Source organism: Pseudorca crassidens, chromosome 13, assembly GCF_039906515.1.
Source record: "Pseudorca crassidens isolate mPseCra1 chromosome 13, mPseCra1.hap1, whole genome shotgun sequence".
NCBI classification, from domain to species: Eukaryota; Metazoa; Chordata; class Mammalia; order Artiodactyla; family Delphinidae; genus Pseudorca; species Pseudorca crassidens.
The window spans coordinates 50,224,464-50,250,077 of NC_090308.1; the positions used below are offsets into that span (position 1 = coordinate 50,224,464).

Here is a 25,614-nt window from a genome sequence, read left to right on the forward strand (position 1 = left end):
ATAATTCATGGGTTAAAGAAGAAATCACAATGAAAATTAGAAGACACTTTGAACTTGAGAGTGGAAATACTAAATATCAAAACTTCATGGATGCAGCTATTCAGAGGGAAATAAATAGCCTTAAATGCATTTAAGAAAGAAGGTTAAAGTGAGATAAAAATCTCAGTAAATTTTAAAAAAGAACAGCAAAATAAACTCAAAGAAAGTACAAGAAAAAAACAGGAAACTCCCTACTTAAAAGGCAGTAAAAAATACATGTAAGAGTTTTCTGTTTTGTTTTGTTTTCCTTTGCTTTTTACAAGCAGTTTCTAGAGGATGTATCTGATCATTTCCTATATCCGTTCTAGTCCTATGGCTTCTTTTCTTTTTTTATAAATTGTGGTAAAATACACATAACATAAAATTTATCATTTTAACCATTTTTAAGTGTATAATTCAATGGCATTAAGTACATTCACAATGTTATGCAACCATCACCATTTTCCATTTCCAGAACTTTTCATCATCCTAAACAGAGACTCTGCACCCACGAAACAATAACTCCCTATTCCCCTTTCCTCCCAGCCCCTGGTAACCTCTATTTTACTTTCTGTCTCTATCAATTTCAATTTGCCTTTCCTAGGTACCTCATGTAAGTGGAATCATATAATATTTGTCCTTTTGTATCTGGCTTATCTCACCTAACATGTTTTCAAGGTTTATCCATAATGTATCACATCAGAATTTCACTCCTTTTTATGGCAGAACAATATTTCATTACATGAATATATTTTGTTTATTCATCTGTTGATGGACCTATGGCTTGTATTATTTTTAATATTTATTTATTTATTTATTTATTTGGCTGCATCGGGTCTTAGTTGCAGCATGCGGGATCTTCATTGTGGCACGCAGGCTTCTCTCTAGTTGTGGCGCCTGGGCTCTAAAGCGTGCGGGCTTAGTTGCCCCGCAGCATGTGGGATCTTAGTTCCCCGACCAGGGATTGAACCTGTGTATCCTGCATTGGAAGGCAGACTCTTAACCACTGGACCACCAGGGAAGTCCCAGACCTATGGCTTTTAATAACATATTAGTCCTCCTCATCATTCTTACCATCTTATGAAAATACTGTTCACTAATAGCTTACATAAGTTTTTGGTCATTTTGCAATACTCCAAGCAACAAATCACAAATTCTTGTGATGAATTACAAACTTGTTATCACTCAGTTTACAGAGAAAAACGTAAGGGAGAAAAAGGATTTTACACTGTACATTTCCCCAAAATAAATTTCTATCTTGTTTATAATCTCTTTTTATTAAACTAAGATCCTCTATTTGTTTTAAGTCTATCTTAAAACAAAGTTTTGATATTTAGTATTTCCACTTCTACTATACATGTCTCTCAGCTGGGCCAAAATAAAAGAGTAACGCTAGCATGTGTGAAGAGGCAAAATGAATATGAAACAACTTTGCTTTACAAGGGAAACTTCATACGCCCACCAAAAAAGCTCCAAGGAAACCAGCTCTAGTGTACATTTCATCAGACTGATGTTTTGTTACATGTGAAAAGTCTTTTAAATAAATGAGACATTTTAGATATTTTCTCATCCAATCTGGTATTTAGTTTCCTGGAAATTTTAGTTCATATTTAATTTCAAATTGTGTATTATCAGGCTTCCCTGGTGGTGCAGTGGTTGAGAGTCCGCCTGCCGATGCAGGGGACACAGGTTCGAGCCCCCGGTCCGGGAAGATCCCACATGCCGCGGAGTGGCTGGGCCCATGAGCCATGGCCGCTGAGCCTGCGCGTCCAGAGCCTGTGCTCCGCAACGGGAGAGGCCACAACAGTGAGAAGCCCGCGTACCGCAAAAAAAAAAAAAAAAAAAAAAAATTGTGTATTATCTCAGATCTTGTTGGATCTCAAATCAGATTATTCACCTCTTTGGTTTTTCTTCCTCTTTAAAAAAAAATTAAGGGTAGGAAAGGGAAAGGAAATTAAATTCAATCTGGTCAAATTAGTTGTTTATTAGTAATGCTATTATATGTTAAAGTATGACAAATAACTGACCAAAAAATAAGGTTTGGGGTTAAAAAAGTACAGCTACAAAGTTCCCTGAGAATCTTTTAGCTTGTTTCATTTGTGAGCCATCTCTTTATATTTTGTGTATTTTATGCTACATGAAGAAACTATTTTTAGCAACTATTTTTCTTAGTTTCCCTGTTTATATTTTGGTATCTACATACACCACATTACTTTGTATTCCTGGCGTGGAGAAAACATTGCAAATCTACCTTCTCCTCAAATGTAAAACATGAATACAAAGGGGAAAAAATTACTAACAGCATAAATCTTCAAAAAGTACTTTTTCCTACATCGGAAACCATCTCAGAGAAACTAAAATCTTCTGGGAACCTAAAATTGGTCAAGGAAACAGATGTTTGGATAGCACAGGGAATAAAGTTTGGCGCTAACAATAGCTCCAACTAAAGTATATTTCAAAAAGATTGTCTGACTACATCTTCAGAATATGTGAATATAAAATGTTTTTACTCCTCCTTCTTGGTAAGAATTTTTGAGGTTTTAGTTCTTTTTTTAAAAAAAATACAATTCTATCCTTTCTTTAGATATGTTGTTATGGACAGGGAAAAATGTGCCTGAGAATTACAGGAATTATATGTTGGCATATACGCTTCTTTTTGGTAATTATTTTACCAAAAACATTTTGCTTTGTGTTATAGGTATCTATGTACATAGTATATGCCCAACCAGATTATAAATGACTTGCAAGCAAGAAACACAACCTACTTAATGATTATATTATCCATTATGCCTAATGTAGCACTTTGCCCATAGTAGGTTCCCAATAAATATTGGTAGAATGTAGAATTATTGAATAATCGTGTAAAAAAATTACTAAAATTAACAGTGAAAAAGAAGGCTACTTTATTCTTCATCATATTGTAATGAAGCCTATTTCAAACTCTATGCAGTGATGATACACACAAATATTCAAACTATTTATGTACCTCAACTTGACATAATTTCATGATAACTTTATGGCAATCACATTTAAATATATTACAATATTTTTGTAATAATGCTACTCCAAAATAGCAACTTTAATAGCTGGGAAAACATGTTAATGGCCATTAACCTGAAGGAAACAAGGAACATTAAACATTTTTTCAGAAATCAATGTATAAGTTGAAACGGTCCACTATAATTTACAAGCAAACCTCAAATTAAAATTTATAAAATGCAAACTATCAAATGCTGCAGCTGGACAATAATTTAGACTATATTTTGTAATTTTTCCTGTGTACATATTGATGAATACTATATAAAAAAGATTCTTTTCTCCTTTAGAGTCTTTAACTATTACCATCAAATAACAAAATAAATTCTGCTTGAATGCAAGACCATAGCAATCCTATAAATGCCCTTGATTATCAATCAATATGATATTAGTCAGTGAACATAAGTAACTAATTTTCCTTACCTTCAGGACAGCTATGAATGGTACAAAGTTAGCTCTTTGGAGTCCATTTTTATAGAGATCTGAAAGAAAAAATTAGTATTAGCTTTTCACTTCACCTAAATCATAATGTTAGCTTATATTTTAGCCTGGCAAATAAAGCTTTCTACCGATGAAAAAGATAAAGAAGCAAAAGAGAAGAAAAATAACCAAAATTGATCTCTATTCTGGTACTATACAAAATTTATTACATTCTTAATAACAGAAAAAAATTAACAATCACAGAAAGAATATCAAAAGGCATTCAATCAAATTAGCTTTAAAGTATAATAAAGGGCTTCGCTGGTGGCGCAGTGGTTGAGAGTCCGCCTGCCGATACAGGGGACACGGGTTCATGCCCTGGTCCGGGAAGATCCCACATGCCACGGAGCGGCTGGGCCTGTGAGCCATGGCCGCTGAGCCTGTGCGTCCGGAGCCTGTGCTCCGCAACGGGAGAGGCCACAACAGTGAGAGGACCGCGTACCACAAAAAATAAAAAACAATAAAAAAAACAAACTATAATAAAAAGCAAGAAAAGAATTTGGAAGATATCACGAATGATCCTAAATCAAAAATTCAACATAAAAAGAAGATCTATTTAAAAGTACTTAATATTTGAACATACAGATTCTACTGGGAAACAAATTATAGTTTCCTTTTCTCATCTATAATAAAAGTTCTCAGTACAGAATACTGTGTAACACAGTTTGCCATTCAAGAAAACACATCAACAGGCAGAACTGTGCATGCCTTTATATCAAGTTGATATAAAGTAAATAACATTAAGGCCACTTTCAAAGAAACTACCTAAAAATTAAAACTCCATTCTTAATAGACTGTAAAGTTAATGTAATTATATATCATAAACAGGTAGTTTTTGTTGCCTTATAATAGTGTTTTTTATATATATGTATATGTGCCATGGTGTATGTATATTCATACGCATATACACACACATAAACACACATATTGTTAAGAATAAATAAATGGAAAGGGGAAACAAATTTTAAGCTTTGCATACTTTTTGTTAATAATGGAGACTTGGAATATTCTTTTCAGGAGGTTGAATTTTTATTGCATATAAAACATTCCTTTTAAGGAATTCCCTGGCAGTTCAGCAGTTTAGGACTCTACGCTCTCACTGCCAAAGGCCCAGGTTCAATCCCTGGTCAGGGAACTAAGATCTCACAAGCCGTGCGGCACAGCCTAAATAAATAAAATATTCCTTTAAAAAGTCAACTCTATAAAGTAATGAGATTTAAAAAATAAAAAAGTATAAAAATGAGAACAGTAAAAAGTTTTCCAAATTATAAAAATCACAAGTTAGTTTGTGTCTCAATTTTTCTTTTTAAGTATTGCATTAAGGGATCCTTTCTATATTTCCCTGTTTAAAGAAAATTTGATAACTAAGATTTCAACTGCCATATTTACTTATGGAAATAAAATATGGTCATTAGGAAACATTTATTCTCTTTAGAAAAATATTCATCATAACATTATAGTGAAGAAAGTATTTGCATAAGCTCTTTGGTTAATTAAGGACTACAGGCTTTAAATTCAGTTACACTTAAAATTTTTATTTAGTGATATTATAAAAGGTAAGATAATGCAGGCTTTAAATTCAGTTACATTTGAAATTTTTATTTAATGCTAGCCAGATATTATAAAAGGTAAGATAATGCTAACCAGGATCTCTTCAAAATGAGATCTTTTTTTCCTATAATCAATACCTCGAATGAATAAAATGGGTAAAATGCAGGAAATGGGTTTAAAGTTAGGTATTTTCATAGTCTTCCCAAATTACAAAGTTGCTGGGGCAGGTGCATAAAAACATTGCTATACGATAAGAGTTGATAGCCATGATTGCCAGTAAGTGGTAAAAATCAAAAATGAAATAATTTTTTAAATACACTTGATGTTTATAGCAGCTTTATCATAATAGCTAAAATTGTAGCTTTATCTGTAACAGCCAAAAACTAGAAGTAATCCAAATGTCCATCATTAGATGAATGGATAAACTGTGGCATATCTGTACAATGAAATACTACTCAGCAATAAAAAAGGTAAACTATTCATACACACAAAAAAATAGATGAATCCCAAAATAATTATATGGGGTAAAAGAGGCAAAACCCTCCTACCCCTCAAAAGAAAAGAGTACCATACTGTGTGATTCCATATATATAAAACTGTAGGAAAAGCCAACTAATCTATAATAATCTGAAGAAATCAGTTGCCTGGGAAAGGGAGGGATTGGGACAGGGATGGCAGGGAGAGATGAAAAAGGGGAGGGGGAAATTTGGGGTGTGATGGAAATGTTAATTATATTGTCAGGGTGGAGATTTCACAGATGTATATGTATGTCAGTATTTTAAAAATTGTATCCTTTAAATATGGGCTATTTATTATATGTCAATTATGCCTCAATAAGCTCTTTGAAAATTTATTAGAGAAACATACACAACACTAGTGAATGTCAAAAAACGAAATGTTACAGAATTAAAACTAAAATATTACAGTAATGAAAGTTTATGTTAAGGTAACATTTTGGTCTTACTCGCGGAATATCTTTTTTTATGGACATATAAGGCAGGCCCTGACATGTAGTTTAACAGGCATGAACCGTTCAGTAGGTTAATGACAATGAGAAATGTAAAGGCCCACTTGTAATATTCTTGATTAAAAGATTTCCACTCAGCAAAATTAAAGTAGAATAACAATGCCTTTAAGTCTTTGAGATTTAATTTTTAAAGGGTTAACTTTAAAAAAAAATCAGCCTTTACAAGGATATATAATTCAAACTTTATGCTCTGGGAAGTATTTTCTGAACAAAATTCTAAACAGAATTCATTTGGTTGGAAAACCTTTAGGTTTTTACAGGACACTTAAGTGAAAAAGGACTGTACTCATTAAATTGAAGAGTTTTTTGCAATTCAAATATTATGCAAATTGTCAATACAATAGATCCATCTCCTGAAACGTTATTTAGCTACCAAAATTTTTAATATTAGTTGTTTAATATTATTTTTCTTAGACATGAAGATTTTATACTACATTAATATCAACATTTGTCATTATTTACTAAATATTATTTTATAATTCAACAGAAGTTCTTGCCTATTATTTTTTAATGATCTCTAAACAGAGCTAAAAGAGCACTTGGCCATATAAGACAGAGTACTGGAATTATGGGACATTCTTTTTTTTATAAATTTATTTTATATTTTATTCATTTATTTTTGGCTGTGTTGGGTCTTCGTTGCCATGGTGGGCTTTCTCTAGTTGCGGCGAGCGGGGGCTACTGTTTGTTGCAGTGCACAGGCTTCTCATTGCAGTGGCTTCTCTTGTTGCGTGCAGAGCACAGGCTCTAGGCGCGCAGGCTTCAGTAGTTGTGGAGCGCGGGCTTCAGCAGTTGTGGCTCGCAGGCTCTAGAGCGCAGGCTCAGTAGTTGTGGTGCACGGGCTTAGTTGCTCCGTGGCATGTGGAATCTTCCCGGACCAGGGATCGGACCCATGTCCCCTGCATTGGCAGGCAGATTCTTAACCACTGCGCCACCAGGGAAGTCCCAGGATGTTCATTTTTTGAGAATGGTATAAGGACCTCTACATTCTCCACAATGAATAACTGTAATAAGACTTACAGATGAAGTGCATGCAAAGAGGATTTATAAAGTAATTACAAGGATCTACATAAATACTTTGGAGATGCACATGGATATGCAGATCTTTTCCTTAAAAACCCAGTGTCAAAATGACCAGGATGTCCACTTAGTTATATAAGTACATATGGATTTAGAGTAAGAAACTTTTAAGATAGGTAATTAAAAGGAGTTTTCCTATAAATTAACACAAAATAATTATATGGCTCTATGGAACCAATCTGATTTACCTTTCCAGGAGATTCTTATTTTAGTACAGATTAAAAGAAAATGGTGCCTTTAGGCCACGTAAGCAGGAAGAGCTACTTAGCTTCTTTTTAAAAATCTAACTGGAGTTCAAACAGTATTTTACTAGATGTATAGATAATACAGCTAATTAAATGTTCCCATTTGATGGTATATTACAATTTTATATTCAATTCAACATACATTCATGAATTCCTATTATTTGTCTGCACTGAAATGAGTGCTGAAGACAAAAGATAAATAAAAGGAGGAACTAGCATTTAGAGAACACCTACTAGGAGCCAGGCAATTTGCTAGACACTGTACACAAATTACAATAACGCTGCATAGTAAATATTTCTACCTCTATTTTACAGATAAAGAAACTGATACTCAAAGTTTTAAAAATAATTTGCTGAATTCCCAGCCAGTAATTGGTATATCTAGAATTTTTGAGGAAGGTTTTTTTTTTTTTTTTTTTTTTTTTGCGGTATGCGGGCCTCTCACTGTTGTGGTCTCTCCCGTTGCGGAGCACAGGCTCTGGACGCACAGGCTCTGGACGCACAGGCTCAGCGGCCATGGCTCACGCGCCTAGCCGCTCCGCGGCATGTGGGATATTCCCGGACCGGGGCATGAACCCGTGTCCCCTGCATCGGCAGGCGGACTCTCAACCACTGCACCACCAGGGAAGCCCGAGGAAGGTCTTTAATGAAGCTAAAACTCATAGGCTTTTTCAGAACCATGTTGTGACCAGCTAGACTTGTCACAGCTGACAGACACAACCAGATCATAACCATGATACAAGGTAAAAAAGGATACAAGGTATAAACATAATATACAGAACATGAACTACTCATTTTACCTGGGTTCAAAGGCAGCTTTGCAGGTAACAATGGGACTAGAGCACCTTGGAAAAGTAAGTGGGGTGCCACCAAGCAGAGAAGAAGGAAGCGTATCCTAGGCAGAAGAGTCAGCACAAGCTCATGACTTTACCTCTACCTTCTTTTCTAATACTATACAAACTATTGCTCAAATCCCACATTTTCTAACAAGCCTTCCTTGAATCCACTATCGTGGACAGACTTTTAGAGTGGCCTTCCATAATCCCAGACCTGGTCATCATAGCTTTATATGAACACTGGACGCCAGAAAAAAGGGACAGTTATCCCTAAGAATAGAAAACAAATGCACTTAGTGTCTGGGGAAGTTTATAGCACTCTGCACAAGGAGGGGGAACCCAAACAGAGCCTGGAAGTCTCCCCAGCTGAGGAGATAGGTGAGAGTCCAGGGAGGAGAAACTATAGAGTATATATTCTTTTGTATAAGTCTTCTTTAACTCAGCCTAATGTTTCTGAAATTCATCCATGTTATTATGTGCTCATTCCTATTCATTGCCAAGTACCAATACTGTGTTTAGTGACACACAAATTTAAAAATCTGAAGGAAAAATTAGGGTGACCTACACATTTATTGTTGTTGATGTTAATTTTCCACGTGCATCCTTGGCTAATGTTTTCAATGAAAACTGCTTTAGAGGTAGCAGGAAGATGAAATCCTCTCCATCAATCCCATGAATAGTCCTATAAATTGAATCCATTTTTGACTCAAATAATAATTGTCAGCCTCCATTTTAGATATCCTATGCCATTTTAAATGGTGCAATCCTTTATAGCAGTGATAATGGGGATCCAGGGAAATTACAGGCTCCACAGACTCTCTTTTTTTTAAGAATCATGAAAGAGAAACTTAATAAAATGTTACATAAAACCTTCACTGCAAAAATACTACCTTATGTATTTATTTTCAGTAAAGTCAAACACCAATGAAGTAGTTTTTCACACCAGAGTTTCTTTTTGTAACAGAATTCAATGAACAGAAATATCATGACTGGAGTCTTCAATGAGAAAACAGACCTTGGGTATTTTGGGGAATCCCCTGTGCACAAAGAAGACTCAAAACCAGCCAGGCAAAAAGTAGTGGCAGAGATTCGAAGTCCCCTGTTAACTTTCAAAACCAACTATTTCATTATCAAGTGTGAGAGGCTGAGGTTCAGCCAACAACAGCTTTTTTTCACTTTGACTCGAAAGGTTGTCTTTGGAGTCAGAAGCCCTTACTACCAAATGGGGGGTGGGAGGGGCGGTGGGTTGGTGTGAGTGAATGGAATTCTTTGAGAAACTTCTTTAGAGTCCTTTAAGTTCACTGTGGTTTTTGCACTGATCTCTACAAAAATTGTACGGCTGAGTCAGTGCAATCCTTAGCATCTCTCTCCATGACTCACCTTTTGCAATAATATCGCACTTATTTCCTGCCACATCAACTACAAAATTAGATGGGACTTGCTGTCAGAGATCTTTTAATTCATTCCTTAATGTTGAAAATACCTCTCCTTTTTGGCATCATAAATCATTATAAATGAACATCGGTGGTAAAGCAGAAAATCATTCTTGTGTAGCTGTATCCCAGGTTAGGAATTTATGCCACTCGTTTTGGTGCTAGACAAAAGATGCCCTGTTGTTGAACTGATCTTAGGCTCAAAACTGTTTTCCACAAACCACCACACAATACTTGATTTACCCACAACTGTAATCCCTAGTGGACAAACTCCAGCACCAAGGCCCGGGAGTCAGGGGCGCAGGACCCCTGCTGCCATGAACTGAGGACAGAGAGGCAGAGCCCAGCACAAGCATCCTCTGGTGGGGCCAAAGGGACTGGCAGGGCCTGCCTCAGTCAATTTAATCTGACGTTAATAAGCCCACACACATCAGGCTTTGTATTATTACTGTTTGTAGAATATACCTCTTTGCATCCATTTACTTTCAATCTATATTTATATTTAGAGTATATCTCTTGATATTTTTTAATCCATCCTGATAACCTCTACCTTTTACTGGAATGTTTAGTTCATTTAACATTTAGGTCTATGATTTTTTAAAAATATTTATTTATTTATTTATTTAGGCTGCACCAGGACTTACTTAGCTGTGGCATGCAGGAGCTTCGTTGCCGCGTGCGGGATCTTTAGTTGCAGCATGCAGACTCTTAGTTGTGGCATGCATGCAGGATCTAGTTCCCTGACCAGGGGATTGAACCTAGGCCTCCTGCACTGGGAGCATGGAGCCTTACCCACGGGACCACCAGGGAAGTCCCTAGGTCTATGATTTTATTATTTGTTTTCTTTTTGTTTCCTCTACATTTTCTTCCTCTGTTCACCTTTTCTTGCCTTTTTTCAATTATTTGAATATATTTTAAAATTCCTTTTTGTCAACTGGTTTTTATTTTATTTCTGTTGTTCTAGGGGTTACAATATATACAGGCATACCTCATTTTACTGTGCTTTACTTTATTGATCTTTGCTGATACTGCATTTTTCCAAATTGAAGGTTTGTGGTAACCATGTGTCATGCAAGTCTATCAGCACCATTTTTTCAACATAATTTGCTCACTTCATGTCTCTGTGTCATATTTTGGTAATTCTCGCAATATTTCAAACTTTTCCATTATTATTATATTTATTTTGGTGATCTACAACCAGTGATCTCTGATGTTATTGAAAGCAGCTCTTTTGCCCCTTTCCTCTTTGTCCATTTCTGTTCCCCTCTAACCTTAAAAGAACCTAATTATAGGAATGAGATCATTAAGCAATTGAAACTAACTCCTGACTTATGCTCTCTTGAATATACACCATACCTTGTCTAACCTGATTATTTTCCTAGATAGAAAGTAAGAATGAAGAATTAAGCAGTTAAAAAATTACTAGCTCTCTACACCCAACAGCCTCCTTAGCAATCCTGCAGGCAGATCACACAGGCAAAATAACATCTGAAGAGTCAGCCAGTCTGCACTCAACGGAGAATGATGCAGAACCAAACCTCCTGCCTTGATGATTCACTGAGATTCTTCGCCTCCATTTTTCCCTTTAAAAACTGTCATGGTTGAGGAGAATCTTTGGAGTTGGTCTCTGGACACAAGACCACCTTCTTCGCAGATTGCCAGCTTTTCTGATTAAAGCACCTTTCTTTTCTACTGACGCTTGCCTCTCAAATTAGTGGCTTATGAATGGCAAGCAGCCAAACCTGGGTTTGGTTACATTACTATTGCAAAAAGATTACAACTCATTGAAGACTCAGATGATGGTTTGCATTTTTAGCAATAAAGTATTTTTTACTTAAGGTGTGTAAGTTGATTTTTTAGACATAATGCTATTGCACACTTTATAGACTACAGTATAGTGTAAACATAATGTTTAAATGCAACTAGGAAACCAAAAAATTTGTGTCACTCACTTTATTGCAATATTCACTGTATTGCAGTAGTCTGGATGTCTCCACAGTATCTTAAAGGTATGCCTGTACCCTTAACTTTTCACACTCTACTTAGAATTAATATCATACCATTTCACACAAAAAAATGTAGAAACCTTCCATCCATATAAGCCCTTCTAAACACCTCCCTTTATGCTATAGGTGTCATATGGATCACATCTACATACATTATGAACCCCACAAGACAATGTTATAATTTCTCATAAAATGATCATTTCTATTTTTAAGAAATTAAGAAGAAAAACTAGTTACTGATATTTACTCTAATATTTACCATTTCTGATGTTCTTCATTTCTTCTTGGGGATCCAAGTGTCTTAATATTTCCTTTCTACCTGGAGAACTTCTTTTAGAATATCCTGTAGTGCATATCTTATGCTGATGAATTTGTTTAGTTTTCTTTCATATCAGAATGTCTTTATTTTGTCTTTATTCTTGAAGGAAATTTCTATTTGATATAAAATTCTAGGTTGACAATTTCTTCCCCAGCATTTTAAAGATGTTGTTCCACTGTCTCTGATCTCCATAGTTTCTAATGGAAGTCATCAAAAGCTAATCATTGTTCCCCTGTATTTAATGTCATTTTTCTCTGGCTGCCTTCTAGATTTCTTCTTTATCTTGGGTTTTTAGCAGTTTGACTACAATGTGCCTAAGCAGTGTTTTCTTGTATTTATTCTGCTTGCATTTAAACTGAGCTTCTTGAATCTGTAAATTTATATCTTCACCCCAGATTGGGAAATTTTCAGTCATTATTTCTTCAGAAGATTTTCTGCCCATTATCTCTCCTTGCCTTCTGGGATTCCAATTAGAAATACGTTAGAAAGCTTGTTATAGCTCTACAAATTCTGAAGTCTCTGTTTCTTTACTTCTATCATTTTCTATTCTTCACCTTGGATAATTTCAAGTTCTCTGGCTCTTTGCTCTGTTATCTCCATTCTGCTATTAAGTTCTTTAGGTTAATTTTTTATTTAAGATACTGTCTTTTTTAGTTCTAGAATTTAAATTTGGTACATTTTTTATGGTTTCTATTTCTCTGCTGATATTCCTTATCCTTTCATTCATTATGAACATATTTTCTTTACCTCATTTCCCCCAAAGTTATAGTTATAATTCTTGTTTTAAAGCCCTTGTCTGCTAATTCCAACAGCTGGGTCATATTGGGGTTGCTATCTGTTGATGGTTTTTTTCTCTTGAGAATAGGTCAATATTTCCTCATTCATCACTTTGAGATGGTATCCTGGACCTTATGGATTTTGTTTCTGAAGAGTGTTGATATTTTTGTTTTAGCAGGAAATTACCTTGGTTGGACTCAAACTATAAACTTGAATCTCAGTTCAGTACCCTATCATTAGGAAGCTTGTGGTTTGCTCTGCAAATGTATGGTTCAGAGGCCAGTCAGAGATTTGGGCAGAATTTATACACAGAACTTGAGAACTTGGGGCTATACCAATCTAGTTCTCAGTGGGATTCGTTTTTCATTTTCCAGCAGTAATGCTTGCCCTAAACTCTGCCATCTGATTCTTCTGGCCAGAAAGACTGTGGGTTTTCTATCAGAATTTTAGTCATCCAATGCAGCAATAACTTTACCTGTCCTAAAGCTGATAGCTATTTTTTAAAACGAAAGAAAAATTAAGAAAACAGGAAATTCTCTCCATTTTGGACCCTCTTCCAAGTTTTGTCTCCCCTCTATAATCTTTCTGACTTTTTTTCACTCTCTAGGACCTTCAGATAGTTGTGCTACATATTTTGTTCAGAATGTATTATTGTTGTCTGCAAGGTCAACTGACTAGGAGCCTACTCAGCCACATCAGAAGAAGTTTTAGTTTTTAATAGAGGAATGTAACCCGTTTGTATTTCCTGTCATTGACAAGGAATGCCTGATTTTGTTTCATGTTTTTATTTATTTATTTTTTGCTGTTTCTTCTGCTTTCTAGCTTTTGCTCTAAGAAATATTTTTACTTTGATCCCTCGTCTTTTCTAGTAATTTGAAAAGTAGAAGGTGTATCTTAAATTCTAAAATACTTGACTGTATATTACCCTAGTTATCAGTGCCACAAATAATGACACTGTCACTCAGGATCTGTAAACCCTCTCTCCAAGGGGAACAAAATTTACAAATATATAAGCAAGCAGTAACTACAAATATTCACTTATACTCAATTCATTGTTATGATCAATTTTCTTATTTCAACCACTTCTTTTTAATAAGTTCACATTTTAAGACCTCTTTCCTCCAGAGGACTTATTTAATTTTTTAAAAATCATTTCATTCTTGGGCTTCCCTGATGGTGCAGTGGCTAAGAATCCACCTGACAATGCAGAGTACACAGGTTTGAGCCCTGGTCCGGAAAGATCCCACGTGGTGTGGAGCAACTAAGCCCATGCGCCACAACTACTGAGCCTGAACTTTAGAGACCGCAAGCCACAACTACTGAGCCCACGTGCCACAACTACTGAAGCCCGCGCGCCTAGAGCCCGTGCTCCACAACAAGAGAAGCCACACAATGAGAAGCCTGTGCACCGCAACGAAGAGTAGCCCCTGCTCGTCACAACTAGAGAAATCCCGCAAGGAGCAACGAAAACCCAATGCAGCCAAAAATAAAATAACTTTTAAAAAAAATCATTTCATTCTTTATTCTCTTTCTACACATTGGCAGAGCTTCTTAAGTTGCTTCCCTTATCACTGATTTCATTTTCTATAGTTTTAATTCTACACTTCAGTGCTTCAAATGCTGATTTTAACTGATTTAATTAATTTAAACCCCTTTATTTCATGTAGCTTTTTTTAATTACATCTGATTTCTCAGTAAAAAGGTTTTCAACTAATCTGTTTGTCTTCTCTCAGCTTAGATCTTCTATATCACAGAGTCTATGTTTTCCTGATTTTTAAAGAACACAAAACAGAAATCTTCTAATGCTTACTTACTTCTCTTTCCTACTTATCGTTCCCATATTAGGGTATTTTCTATTCACATAACCTTGAAAAAGGAGTGGTATGACTAATCTTGGAGAACCCGTCTAATCAAGATATGTGGTGATTCCCTTCCCTATCCACCTAGTTCTTATACTGTCTGTAATGTAGTTCAATGTTAAAAAGTGATAATTGACATCCTTGCCTTGTTCATTCTTGCAGTAGATATACCACAGTGTCCCCAATAAGCATACTTCTGACTTCTGAACTGATATACATATATTTGGTTTCATATTAAGAAACTTTCCATCTATTTACATGTTATGGAGTGATTCTATCAAGATGTTGGATTTTGCCAAATGCTCTTTCAAGCTTTTATGGCGAACATCAATAGATTTTTTTTCTTCCTAAAAATATTAATATGATAAATTACATTAGTGTGTGTGTGTGTGCATGCACCAATTTTCTAGTGATATCCAGTCTTTTATTTACTATAGATACATTGGCTTGAGTTAGAATCACACAGTGTCATTGCCTAATAATCTAAGGCAGACTTATTCTTGGACATTCTAATGCTATCTATAGCATTTTCATTACAATAAATAGCAAATTAAAAACTAGAAAGTCCACAATGCACTCTTCAGTCAATAGGGGACTTTTTTCCCTTAGCACTTTGTGTTTTACTGTCAAAGAAGCGTAGTCATTTCAAGTTACATATTCTTTTTCCCCATAAAAATATATTCTTATTTTTGTCCTTAAGTTTAATTATTAATTTCAATTTAATTAACTTAATCTACCAGTCTATTATTAATCTGTTTTTAGGGTCTCCATGCACTTAAATCGATAATATTGCTTTTCCCTACTAGAATATCATGAAATTAACAATTTTTTTCAGAACCTAAAAAGTGACTGGCATATATATGATATTTTAATTGTGGATTTTTGCTTCTGGCTCTTCTAATGACCTGACAATATAATCTTTGAAAAGTAAAAATATGTCTATTTGTACATGAGCCATATAAAAGTATTTACCTAAATGACAAAAATGCTAAATAAATCATTTACTTGAGATTTTATAAAAATACAAAATTGAATATAAACTATCTCTAGATATAGTTTATCTAAAAATTTCCCAGCAATTTCCTACTCCTCTTTGCTTCAAGTTTAAGAGCCTTAATCAGATTACCCTAGAAAATATAAAATAGCACTACAAGTGTTGTGTTACAAATGTTTAAAATATACTAAACATATTTTGAGCTTGCCAGAAAGTAGGAAAGTCCCTACAGATCAGTAAACAAACAGGAAGCTAAAAGCTAAAGTTGTCATCATGAACTGACACTGGTTTGAGATTTTAACAACTACATGGTGTACAGGATGAGGCCTTGGACCCAAGGAAGGCACGACTTAGAAGTGAGGACTAGAAAAAAACAGTGACATAAAGGCAGTCACTGGTACCTTATTCCCTTCACCCCCTCAAGTATTACTTCCCTTTCTTTTCTTCTACCGGACTTTCCCAGACCACTTTCCTCCATAGCTATTTTCTCTGCTAAGTTCCTAAATTCTGGTGTTGCTTTTACTTCGTTATCAATTGTTTTCTATTAAAATTATTAATTATTTATTAAATGTTTCTGATCATTTTCTATTAAAATTAATAACTTATTTGTCTATAAATTGACAAGTTATTAACTGAGAAAAGATGAGTGTTTGATTGTAATCTCCACCAACAATAACCCCTATTCTTGTCCAGGAAATTGATGCATTATAACTAGAAATGGAAGGAATGAGATGAATAATGTGGAAGAAAATTAAACACAGCAGCTAAAGAGTTAACAGAGGGGAAGAAAATACAGTGTTCTTGTCCACTGGGCAACATGATCTGGACTTCTAACCTCCAGATTATTCTGTCTTTATTGAATGAAGGCACCACTAACCACCCACTTGTACAGGCCAGAAATTTAGAAATTGTCCTTTCCCTTTTCCTCAGTATCCAACCTATAACAAGGTGCTATCCATTTTACTTCTTAACTATCTTTCAAATCTATCCTCTCTATATACTATATCAGGTTTTCTCAACCTCAGAACTATTAATATTTTGGGCTAGATAGTTCTTTGTTGTGAGAAGTATCCCTATACGCTATAGGATGTTTTGGCAGAATTCTTGGCTTCTACCTACTAGATGCCAGTAGCAGCACCAAACCCCCCATCCTGTCTAGTGACAACCAAAGATGTCTCGAACATTGCCAAATATCCTTGGTTTGCAAAACAGCCCCCCAGTTGAGAATCACTGCCTTATATCAAGTTATTATCATTTCTTGACCAGTACACTGCAATAGCTTCCTAGTGTGTCTCCCTGAATCCACCATATCACTGCATCCCATCCTGTAACTCATTCTCCATATGATAACCAGAGTGATATTCCAAATCCAATCTTATCAGTCCCTGCTTAAAGCACTACATTGGCTCCCCATTTCTCTTAGAATAAAATCCAAAATCCTTACTACTGCTTTATAAGGTCCTAGCTCTCACTTCTCCAGATTCATCTTGTACCTCACTGTATCCTACTTCCCCTACTTCACTGCACTGTAGCCACACTGGCTACCTTTCAGTTCCTCAAATGGGTCATTCTCTCTCCAACCATTGGGCTTTGCCTCAACCCTCTGCCAGGAAGGTTCTTCTCCCACCTCTCATAACACTCTTAGAATAAGTAGATGCTATTTTTAAAATAATAATAACTATCTGGGGGCTGTGGATTAAAAGCTGTAACCTAAAGAAAAAGTTGAATGCATTCTGATGGCTGGAAAAGAGGACACACTGTATCTGGGACAGAGTAGACAAAGATTAGTGATGACCAACAAGGAGAAAAGATAGAGGACAATGTGTCAAAAGAGTCACAAAACCTACTTTCTAGACCCTGTTCTATCACTCACTAACCATGTGATTTGTTTTTAATTTATATACAGGAAAATTAACTTTTTTGTTGTCCAGTTCTATGCGTTTAAACATGTAACCACCAGTACAATCGGGACACAAAACAGTTCCAAAACCCCCAAAATTCTCTGGTGCTGGTCCTTCGTAGTCAAACACCTCCCCACACCAGCCCTTGGCAACAACTGACCCATTCTTTGTCCTATACTTTTTCCTTTTCCTGAGATTCATACTTAATCTGAGTCTTGTTTCTTCAGTCATGAAATTATATATACACACACACACACACACACACACACACACACACACACCACGAGGAGATGGTATATATACATACCATCTTCTTTATATTAAAATATTAAGCTACTTATGATGATTGTCTGCCATGGCTAAAAAACCTGGTGTATGTTAAGCATTCTGTCCAGGTTCATATTTAGAAAAGGCTTTCTTTGAATTTGTGGCTAATGCCCAATTTTTGGAATTCTGCATCTTAGACTTTTAGTCTTCTCCAGAAGGATGGCTCCATCTCGGATTTCTCTGTGCTACCTTGGTGGGCCTGTAACTTTGCTTAGTCCTACAAAGCTATGAGCTCCAGAATGTTCCTAACCTCTCCTGTGGTTGTCCTTCCTCAGTGGACCACACTGCAGTAGCTTGAGCAGCTGACTGCAATTTTCTTTTCAGCAGTATTTGCTGGGGGGGGGGGGGGGGAGGGGAGGGGCGTTCCAAGCTTGTTCTAGCACTTTGCTCTTTATGAACATAGCTTATCATTGAATGTCTAAAGGTAATACTGAAGATACTGTTAAGTCAACAGTCAACTGAAGGAGAGTCAAGCCTCACATCCCCGTCGATGATCTAATATGAAAAACTCACTGCCTTGTCTCATAGAGTTGTTACACTAATAAATCACAAGAATGCTATATATAACATTATAAGGATTTTAATAAATGCATCTGACAAAATCATTCATAATTCTCTTAACAGTGTAACAGATTAGGTATAAGTGTAATTGTTTGAATAACTAGGTCTTAAGGTATTGATTAACTAATTAATGTCTCCCTAAAATAAGGCCTCTAATGGTATACTACAGGAGTCTAAACTTGGTCCTACCCTATTTACATATTTTAGTTAATGAATGGCTAAAGACACAGAAGCACGATTACTAAGTTTATAAATGTCATAGCTAGTAGGGGTAGTTAAAAAAAATTTATTAGAATCATACTTCAAAAAATATCAACATAAATCAATAATATGAAACAATGTAGACAAACTAATATGCTGAAATGTAATAGGAAGGAAAAAGAGATCAACTACAAAAATATAGAAAGAGAGAGACCTAGTTTGACAACAGCTCACATAGTAATATCTGGGCATATTAGTAGATTACAAATTCATTATAAGTCATTAATGTGACATGACTTAATTTAAAAAGTAAAAACACACTATTACATTGCTCTTTTCAGGTTCAGTTATAAACTCCATGTTACCAATTCCAGCAGTCAGTTCTCAACCTCATTTTTCACCTCCTAGCAGCATTTAACAAAGGTGATCATCCATCGTTTTTGTACCACTTTCCTTTTCCTTGCTTGATATTCTCTTGGCTCTCCTCCTACTCACTGGTTGCTCTTACCAGCTTCCTTTAGGACTGATGACTCCCAAATTTATACCTCCAGTCCAAACATTTCCATTGAAATCCAAACTCTTAAATGCATCATCAGCCTCATAATCGTAGAAACCCTACTTCCCTACCCAAATTAGCTTTTCCTATAGTCTTCCCCATCTCAGTAAACAGCAATTTTATCCTTCCAATTGCTCAGGCCAAAATCTTTGAGTCCTTCTTGATCTTTTTTATTTCCATACCCTATATTCATTCCATCAGTAAATCCTTTTGACTCTGTCTACAAAATCTGACCACTCCTACCACCTGCACTGCTCCATCATGTCCCCTTGGGATTGTTACAGTCATCTCCTAAATGGTCTCCCTACTTCCAACCTTGAAACCTCATCCCCACAATCTATTCTCAGTACTGCAGCCAGAGAGATCCTTTGAGAACACACATTTATTCAACATTCATTCTAAGACTATTTACTGAGATCCATCCATGTGCAAGGCATTGTTTTAGGTACTTAAAATATGTATACCTGTGAACAGAAGAGAGAAAAGTTGCTGCCCTCCTGAAGCTTTTGCATCTTGGCAGAGGACAGATAATAAACTATATATATAGTAAATAAGTAAACTACATGGTGGCTCCATAAGTGCTATGTGAAAAAAATAGAGCAGGTAAAAAGAAGTGGTGCCAGGAAAAAAGAGCATGGGTTGTAGATTTAAATGGGAGATGAGTCTAGGCTTCATTGGCAAAGTAACCTTTGAGCAAAGACCCGAAAGAGGTAAGAACTTAGCCATGCAGGTATCTGGCAGAATAGCATTCCAGTCAGATGTTAATATTAAGAATGCATAAAATATTATTTTTGGTTCTTTCAACCTTCAACTGACCACATGATGGGCTGAAAGACACAAAATTTAAACTTGTTTTTATCTATATATTATTGTATTTTAATTTTTAATAATGTCCTAATAAGCCAGAAGTGCTTTTTCAGAAATGATAAATGAAGTATCAGAAACCACTTATGCAGGAAAGCTTTAAGTCTTTTTCCAAGATTCAATTAGGAACTTTTTCTTTCATTTCATGGAGTTTCTTTTATGGCCCATAAAATGCAGTTAGAGAGGCCTGTATTTTTTTGATATGCACACATGGCATATCTAATGCTCAGGGAAAAACTGCAAGTGCATCAAACACAGGAGATCACGTGGATTTAGGAAAGATTTTTCAAATATTATACAAATACTGACTGATTTTTCAGATTGTTAGTTATAAAACTTAGGATAAAGCAAAGTAATCAGATTTATTAACACAATAAAATGAGTCCAAAATTGTGAATTTTTAAAAGCTTGTTTGTTTCTACCTAATTGGATAAGACACTACAGCACAGTGTTTGTTTTTACCTTCCGGTGGCCTGTTGGATGTTGCCACAACGACGACCCCGTTTTTGAACAGATTTTCAAAAAGCTGTTTCAGAATCATGGCATCAGCAATGTCAGTGACCTATGGACAGCAATACATTTGTTTTATTTTAATTTCACTTCTGCTCTAACAAATTTGCTAATGGCTCATCCTTTTTTAAAAAAAAAAAATAGAAGTGAATTCCAAGAGAAAAATTCTAATTATCATGAAGAAAAGAGTAGATAATTAAAAGCATGAAAGCCTGCAGTCTTTAAACTTGACTCTTCTTTTTTGCAAGCCTATCATTTCTATCCAAATTATCAACTGATTCTATGTTAACTTATTTTATAGAACTACAGGTGGAAAGCACAGATAATTGTCCTAAACATCTAGGAAGTCTAACTAATTAGAACTAACATGACCAACTCCCCCCTCCTACTCCCATCACAGCCTCCCTCCCCAAATAAAGAAGAGAGAGAAAAAAAGAAAAAAAAAAAAAAATACAGAGGCTATTTGAGATTTCTAATACCTTTCTGGCAAAGGTCCCTGAAAAGGTGACTTTAAATGGTCATGGGACTTTAGAAATAAGGACAAGTAGCCAGTGAGACATAATCAGCTGCTGTTGAAAATAGAATGATATGACATAGATACTATTGTGCAATTGTTGCACAAAACAATTCAACAGATGGCCCATCACAAAAATAAGCAATTTCATTGTTCTTTTTAAGTGCCTTCTATTACTGTCCATGAATAATCAAAAGGCACTGCAGTCACTTCCAGCACAGCCAGCCTCTGCTAACCTTCCCAAACACAAATATTCCTTCTACCAAAAAAACCCACAAAACCTTACAAGAATGGTTAACACAGTGCTTTAAAAAAAAAAAGCTTCTGACAAAACCAGAAATGCATAATGCAGATAACACTATTTCATCTAAGTTACAGAGATACATATAACCACTGATCTTTACTAAAATTTTTTTAAAAAATCCACAATTAGCAAGTAAGCTTAATGGTAACTTTGTTGTTTTTTTTTTTAATCCCCAAAAATAGAGAGAGGCTCAAGAGGGAGGGGATATGGGGATATATGTATGCATATAGCTGATTCACTTTGTTGTACAGCAGAAACTAACACAACATTGTAAAGCATTTATACTCCAATAGAGATGTGAAAAAAAATAATAATAAAAATTTTAAAAAGCGCTCCTGAAAAAAAAATCCCCAAAAATACAGAAACTAGGGAGGGTAGGAAGTTGACTTCAAAAAATAAATATATAGTGAAGATTGATGTTAATCATTGCACCTTCCCCTAAGAATATAATAACATGGGTTTTATATTCTCCCAATGTAAAAATGCTTTGATCTTCCTTTAACAGCACATTTTAGATAATCTCAATAAAACTTATTTTATATTCACAAAATATATCACACAATATATATCACATTGTTTTTTTTGTTTGTTTGTTTTGTTTTTTTGCAGTACGCGGGTCTCTCACTGTTGTGGCCTCTCCCGTTGCGGAGCACAGGCTCCGGACGCGCAGGCTCAGCGGCCATGGCTCACGGGCCTAGCCGCTCCGCGGCATGTGGGATCTTCCCAGACTGGGGCACGAACCCGTGTCCCCTGCATCGGCAGGCGGACTCTCAACCACTGCGCCACCAGGGGAGACCCACATTGTTATTTTTAAACCATGTTAAAGTACATAGAAACTAGTGGAATTCTTTCAAATTAGATCGTAATACTAAAAGTTGCCAACTAAATGGTTATAACACTATGAACAGTAACAACCTGGGTGACAGAGGTCTAAATCACTTTTCTCTTTCAGCTGATATCTTACTCAAAAGTTCAATTATTTCCTTTCCACCTGAACAAAACAAAACCAAACCAGGATATGGGAATGTGCAGATCTTTTTTTTTTTTTTTTTTTTTGCTGTTTCAGGCTATAACTTTAAAATATTAACTAAAAACCTACTGAAGATTCCTTAAATTAAAAAGACTTCAGGAACTTACAAAGTGGTGATTAAAATGAAAAGGAAAGTGGTACTGATATTATTTAATTTGGAGCTTAGGATCACTGTCAAATTTTGCTTCCGCCAAAACACTCACAGAGAAGGCCCTTTTCAAATGCTTAAACACCAGTGGCATTTCTGATGAGAGGACAGAACAAGCTTGCAAATTTTAGAAGCAACTGCACTTTTAAATTGGATTCCCAATGCACTGACTTTTAAAAAGAATGATATCAATTAAAATCACCCAATTTTAGAGAATAAAAATGATCATTTGACTATCTCGCTGAGGTTCTTGAAAAAAATAAAAATAGCTTTTGTGCACTAAGGTTCAGAAAAGTGAAGGGATGTTTAGCTTATAACACTGTACAAAGGTTTAAACTGAAAGTTGAAGAAAGCAAACAATAAGGACTTGTGGGTGAATTATCATTTGTTGTTTTTGTCTTACAGAATGTTTTTGCTCTAGCAGAGTAAATTAACTTGGAGAAGCTATGGCTAATTAATAAAGCAGGAGTCACTTGGTGTAGCCGGGTGCCAATGTATACTCTTTTGATCTTGTCCCTGCACTTGTTCAGCTTTGCTGGGGAACAGAAATTTTACAGTATAAGTGAACAGAAGACAATTGGCCACACATTCTTGAAGAGCGAGCTTTTTCAGCACCCAGCATTTCATTACCACCAGGAACAAAAGAGAAGCCTACAGATTACCACTAAGGGTAGTCTGCTAATACAGAGAGTGGAGACATTTCATTAGCATTAAAGAGAGAAGATTTTTTATGACCTAGAGTTGCTTTCCATTATGACTCACTTAAGTAAAAAAAGGGAAAAAAAAAATCTAACTGTTAATTTACATGTGTAAGTGCTTGCGTCTCAGTCATCCACTGATTGGTACAGTGCCATGTAATGAGTGACAAACATAAGCATGCATTATTAGTAATTAGTATTAGCACAGAAATAAGCATCTATTTTTATTAGTAGTTTTTAATAGCTTTCCTGTTTTATAAAAACGGTCAAAACTATTTTTTAAATGATATTGATAGCTTACAGAGGAGAATTTTGAATGATATTCTGCTCATCAGAATTCTTTTTCTGGGGGGGGGGGTGCATATTAGTAAAACATCTAACCAGTGTCCCTAAAAAGAGACGTGAAAAAATAATATTTTTAAAAAATTTGTTCTCCTTCAGTATTCTGATATCTTCAGAATCACAAATGGTTTAATAAGAAATGTTAATATTCAAAGAGAATATAATGAAGACCCTAAAGAAAACTTTATTCTTTTATTTCAGTAATTAAAACACATAAAAACATCCTATCTACAAATTTCGCAAACAAGATAAGAATACTGCATCTATCCCACGTAAAACTGAAATACTACACTTAGTAAAGATGACCAAGCTAATGAGGAATACCTTCTGCAAATGTAATCCAAATGCTACGAAAACATAATCTTAAAAATGCCCTAAATTCAAGAGAAAAGACTATATTCTTATTTTTAAGCAGCAACAATTCCTATTCATCCCCCTAGTAAAATAAATATTATACTAATTAACATCACCTAATGGCCAATAATAACTAGTTAAAAATCAAGACCACTAATAGGATTCAATTTGAAAAGTGAAGTGGTGATTGCAGACATACTGTTGTTAAGATTAAAGTGCCTAAAAAATTCTTTGCTAGTAAATCAGCAATGTATCGTACTAGGCTTAATAGGCTTAAGGATAATTTTTAGGTTCCATCATTAAAACATCTACTAAAAGCCCACCCAGTTCTAGGTCTGTATATTTAAACACATAATAGAAGACATATAGCAAAGAGAACACATAACATAGCTTTTACTACTAGTGAATAAGAGCACTGATGATGGATTCAAATGTAGTTACCAGCTGTATGATCTTGGAAAAGTCACTTAACCTCTCTGACCCTTAATTCCCTCATCAATCCAATAAAGGCAGTAATAACAACTACTCTGCAAAATCGTTACAATACGTATGGTAAATCCTCAAGAAATGTTGATTATGACTGTTACCTATATATGTTACATATGCTAGGTTAAGTCCTTATTATTTACGTATAGCTATACAGAATTTTAGCTGTAGATGGAATGATACATAGCATAGTACAGTAGTTAGGAACACAGAAAGCACTCAGTAAACAGTAGGTAATATTATTACAGAATATACTAATAGATAAAATAAAAGCTTTCTAATAAATAAATAGGCATTGAATCAAACAGTTCATAAAAGATGGATATTAACAGTAAGCAAATAGATATTAAAAAAATCAACCATAATATTAAAGAAATATACATTAAAACAATGAGATCCCATTTTTCACCTATTAAATTAGACAAAAATGTGAAGATAATTTAGAATGTTGACAGGAAAAAATGCAGGTTGTTATATATAAGGGAAGTGGGACTTAGTTGGGGGACTACTTCAACAGTAGTTGAACTACTGTTGAACTAGTAGTTGAAACTACTTTTATTCATTCATCTGTTCACTCATTATTATTGTTCATTAATTCATTCTCAAGCACTGTTCTAGACATTTCAGATATGTCAATTAGCAAAACAAAGATTCCTGCCTTCAAGTTTACATCCCTGTAGAGAAATAATGATAATAAGCAATAAACACAATAAATAAGTAAATATATGTCAGAAGGCAATATATGTTATGAAAAAAAAGGAGGGTAAGGGGAATTAGAAGAGTGGGGGGTCAATGGCAAATTGCAATTTTAAACAGGGTTTAGGCCTTGTTAAGGAAGTAATTGAGCAAAGATCTGAAGAAGTAAGAGTAATCCTGATGGACGTATGGGGGAGGTTATTCCATGCAGAAACTGCAAAGGCTTGGCTTGTTTGTTCTAAATTGTACAGATGTTGGGGATCAGAGCGCTGGTACAGCAACATTCTGGGTTATCATTTTACCCTTTTGATTTTTAGAAAAGGGGGACAAGTAGAGATCTGGACTTGCAATTAATCCAGTTTTGATGTGCTAGAGGAGCTTCTCTAAGACCAGTGAAAGATAGTCCAGGATACTGAAACTAGGAAATCTAGGCTCTGCTCAGTGATCTCTCTGCCCTTAGG

General features: G+C 35.2%; 1 protein-coding gene and 1 pseudogene across 11 annotated transcripts in view; both read right to left on the minus strand.

The window, feature by feature from the left end:
* The window catches only part of AFG1L (AFG1 like ATPase), a 227,497-nt gene that overhangs the window by 113,570 nt on the left and 88,313 nt on the right, over positions 1-25,614 (minus strand). For all 11 annotated transcript variants that reach the window (XR_010933787.1, XM_067702417.1, XM_067702415.1 and 8 more), the window contains 2 exons: positions 20,534-20,633; positions 3,478-3,536 (listed from right to left, as the gene is read on the minus strand). Coding sequence is in view for 10 of the 11 variants with exons in the window: in XM_067702417.1 (XP_067558518.1) it covers positions 3,478-3,536; positions 20,534-20,633 (159 nt within the window). In the remaining variant the exon portion in view is untranslated. The remainder of the gene's footprint in view (positions 1-3,477; positions 3,537-20,533; positions 20,634-25,614) is intronic.
* On the minus strand, positions 9,489-12,631 carry LOC137205093 (ras-related protein Rab-22A pseudogene; annotated as a pseudogene).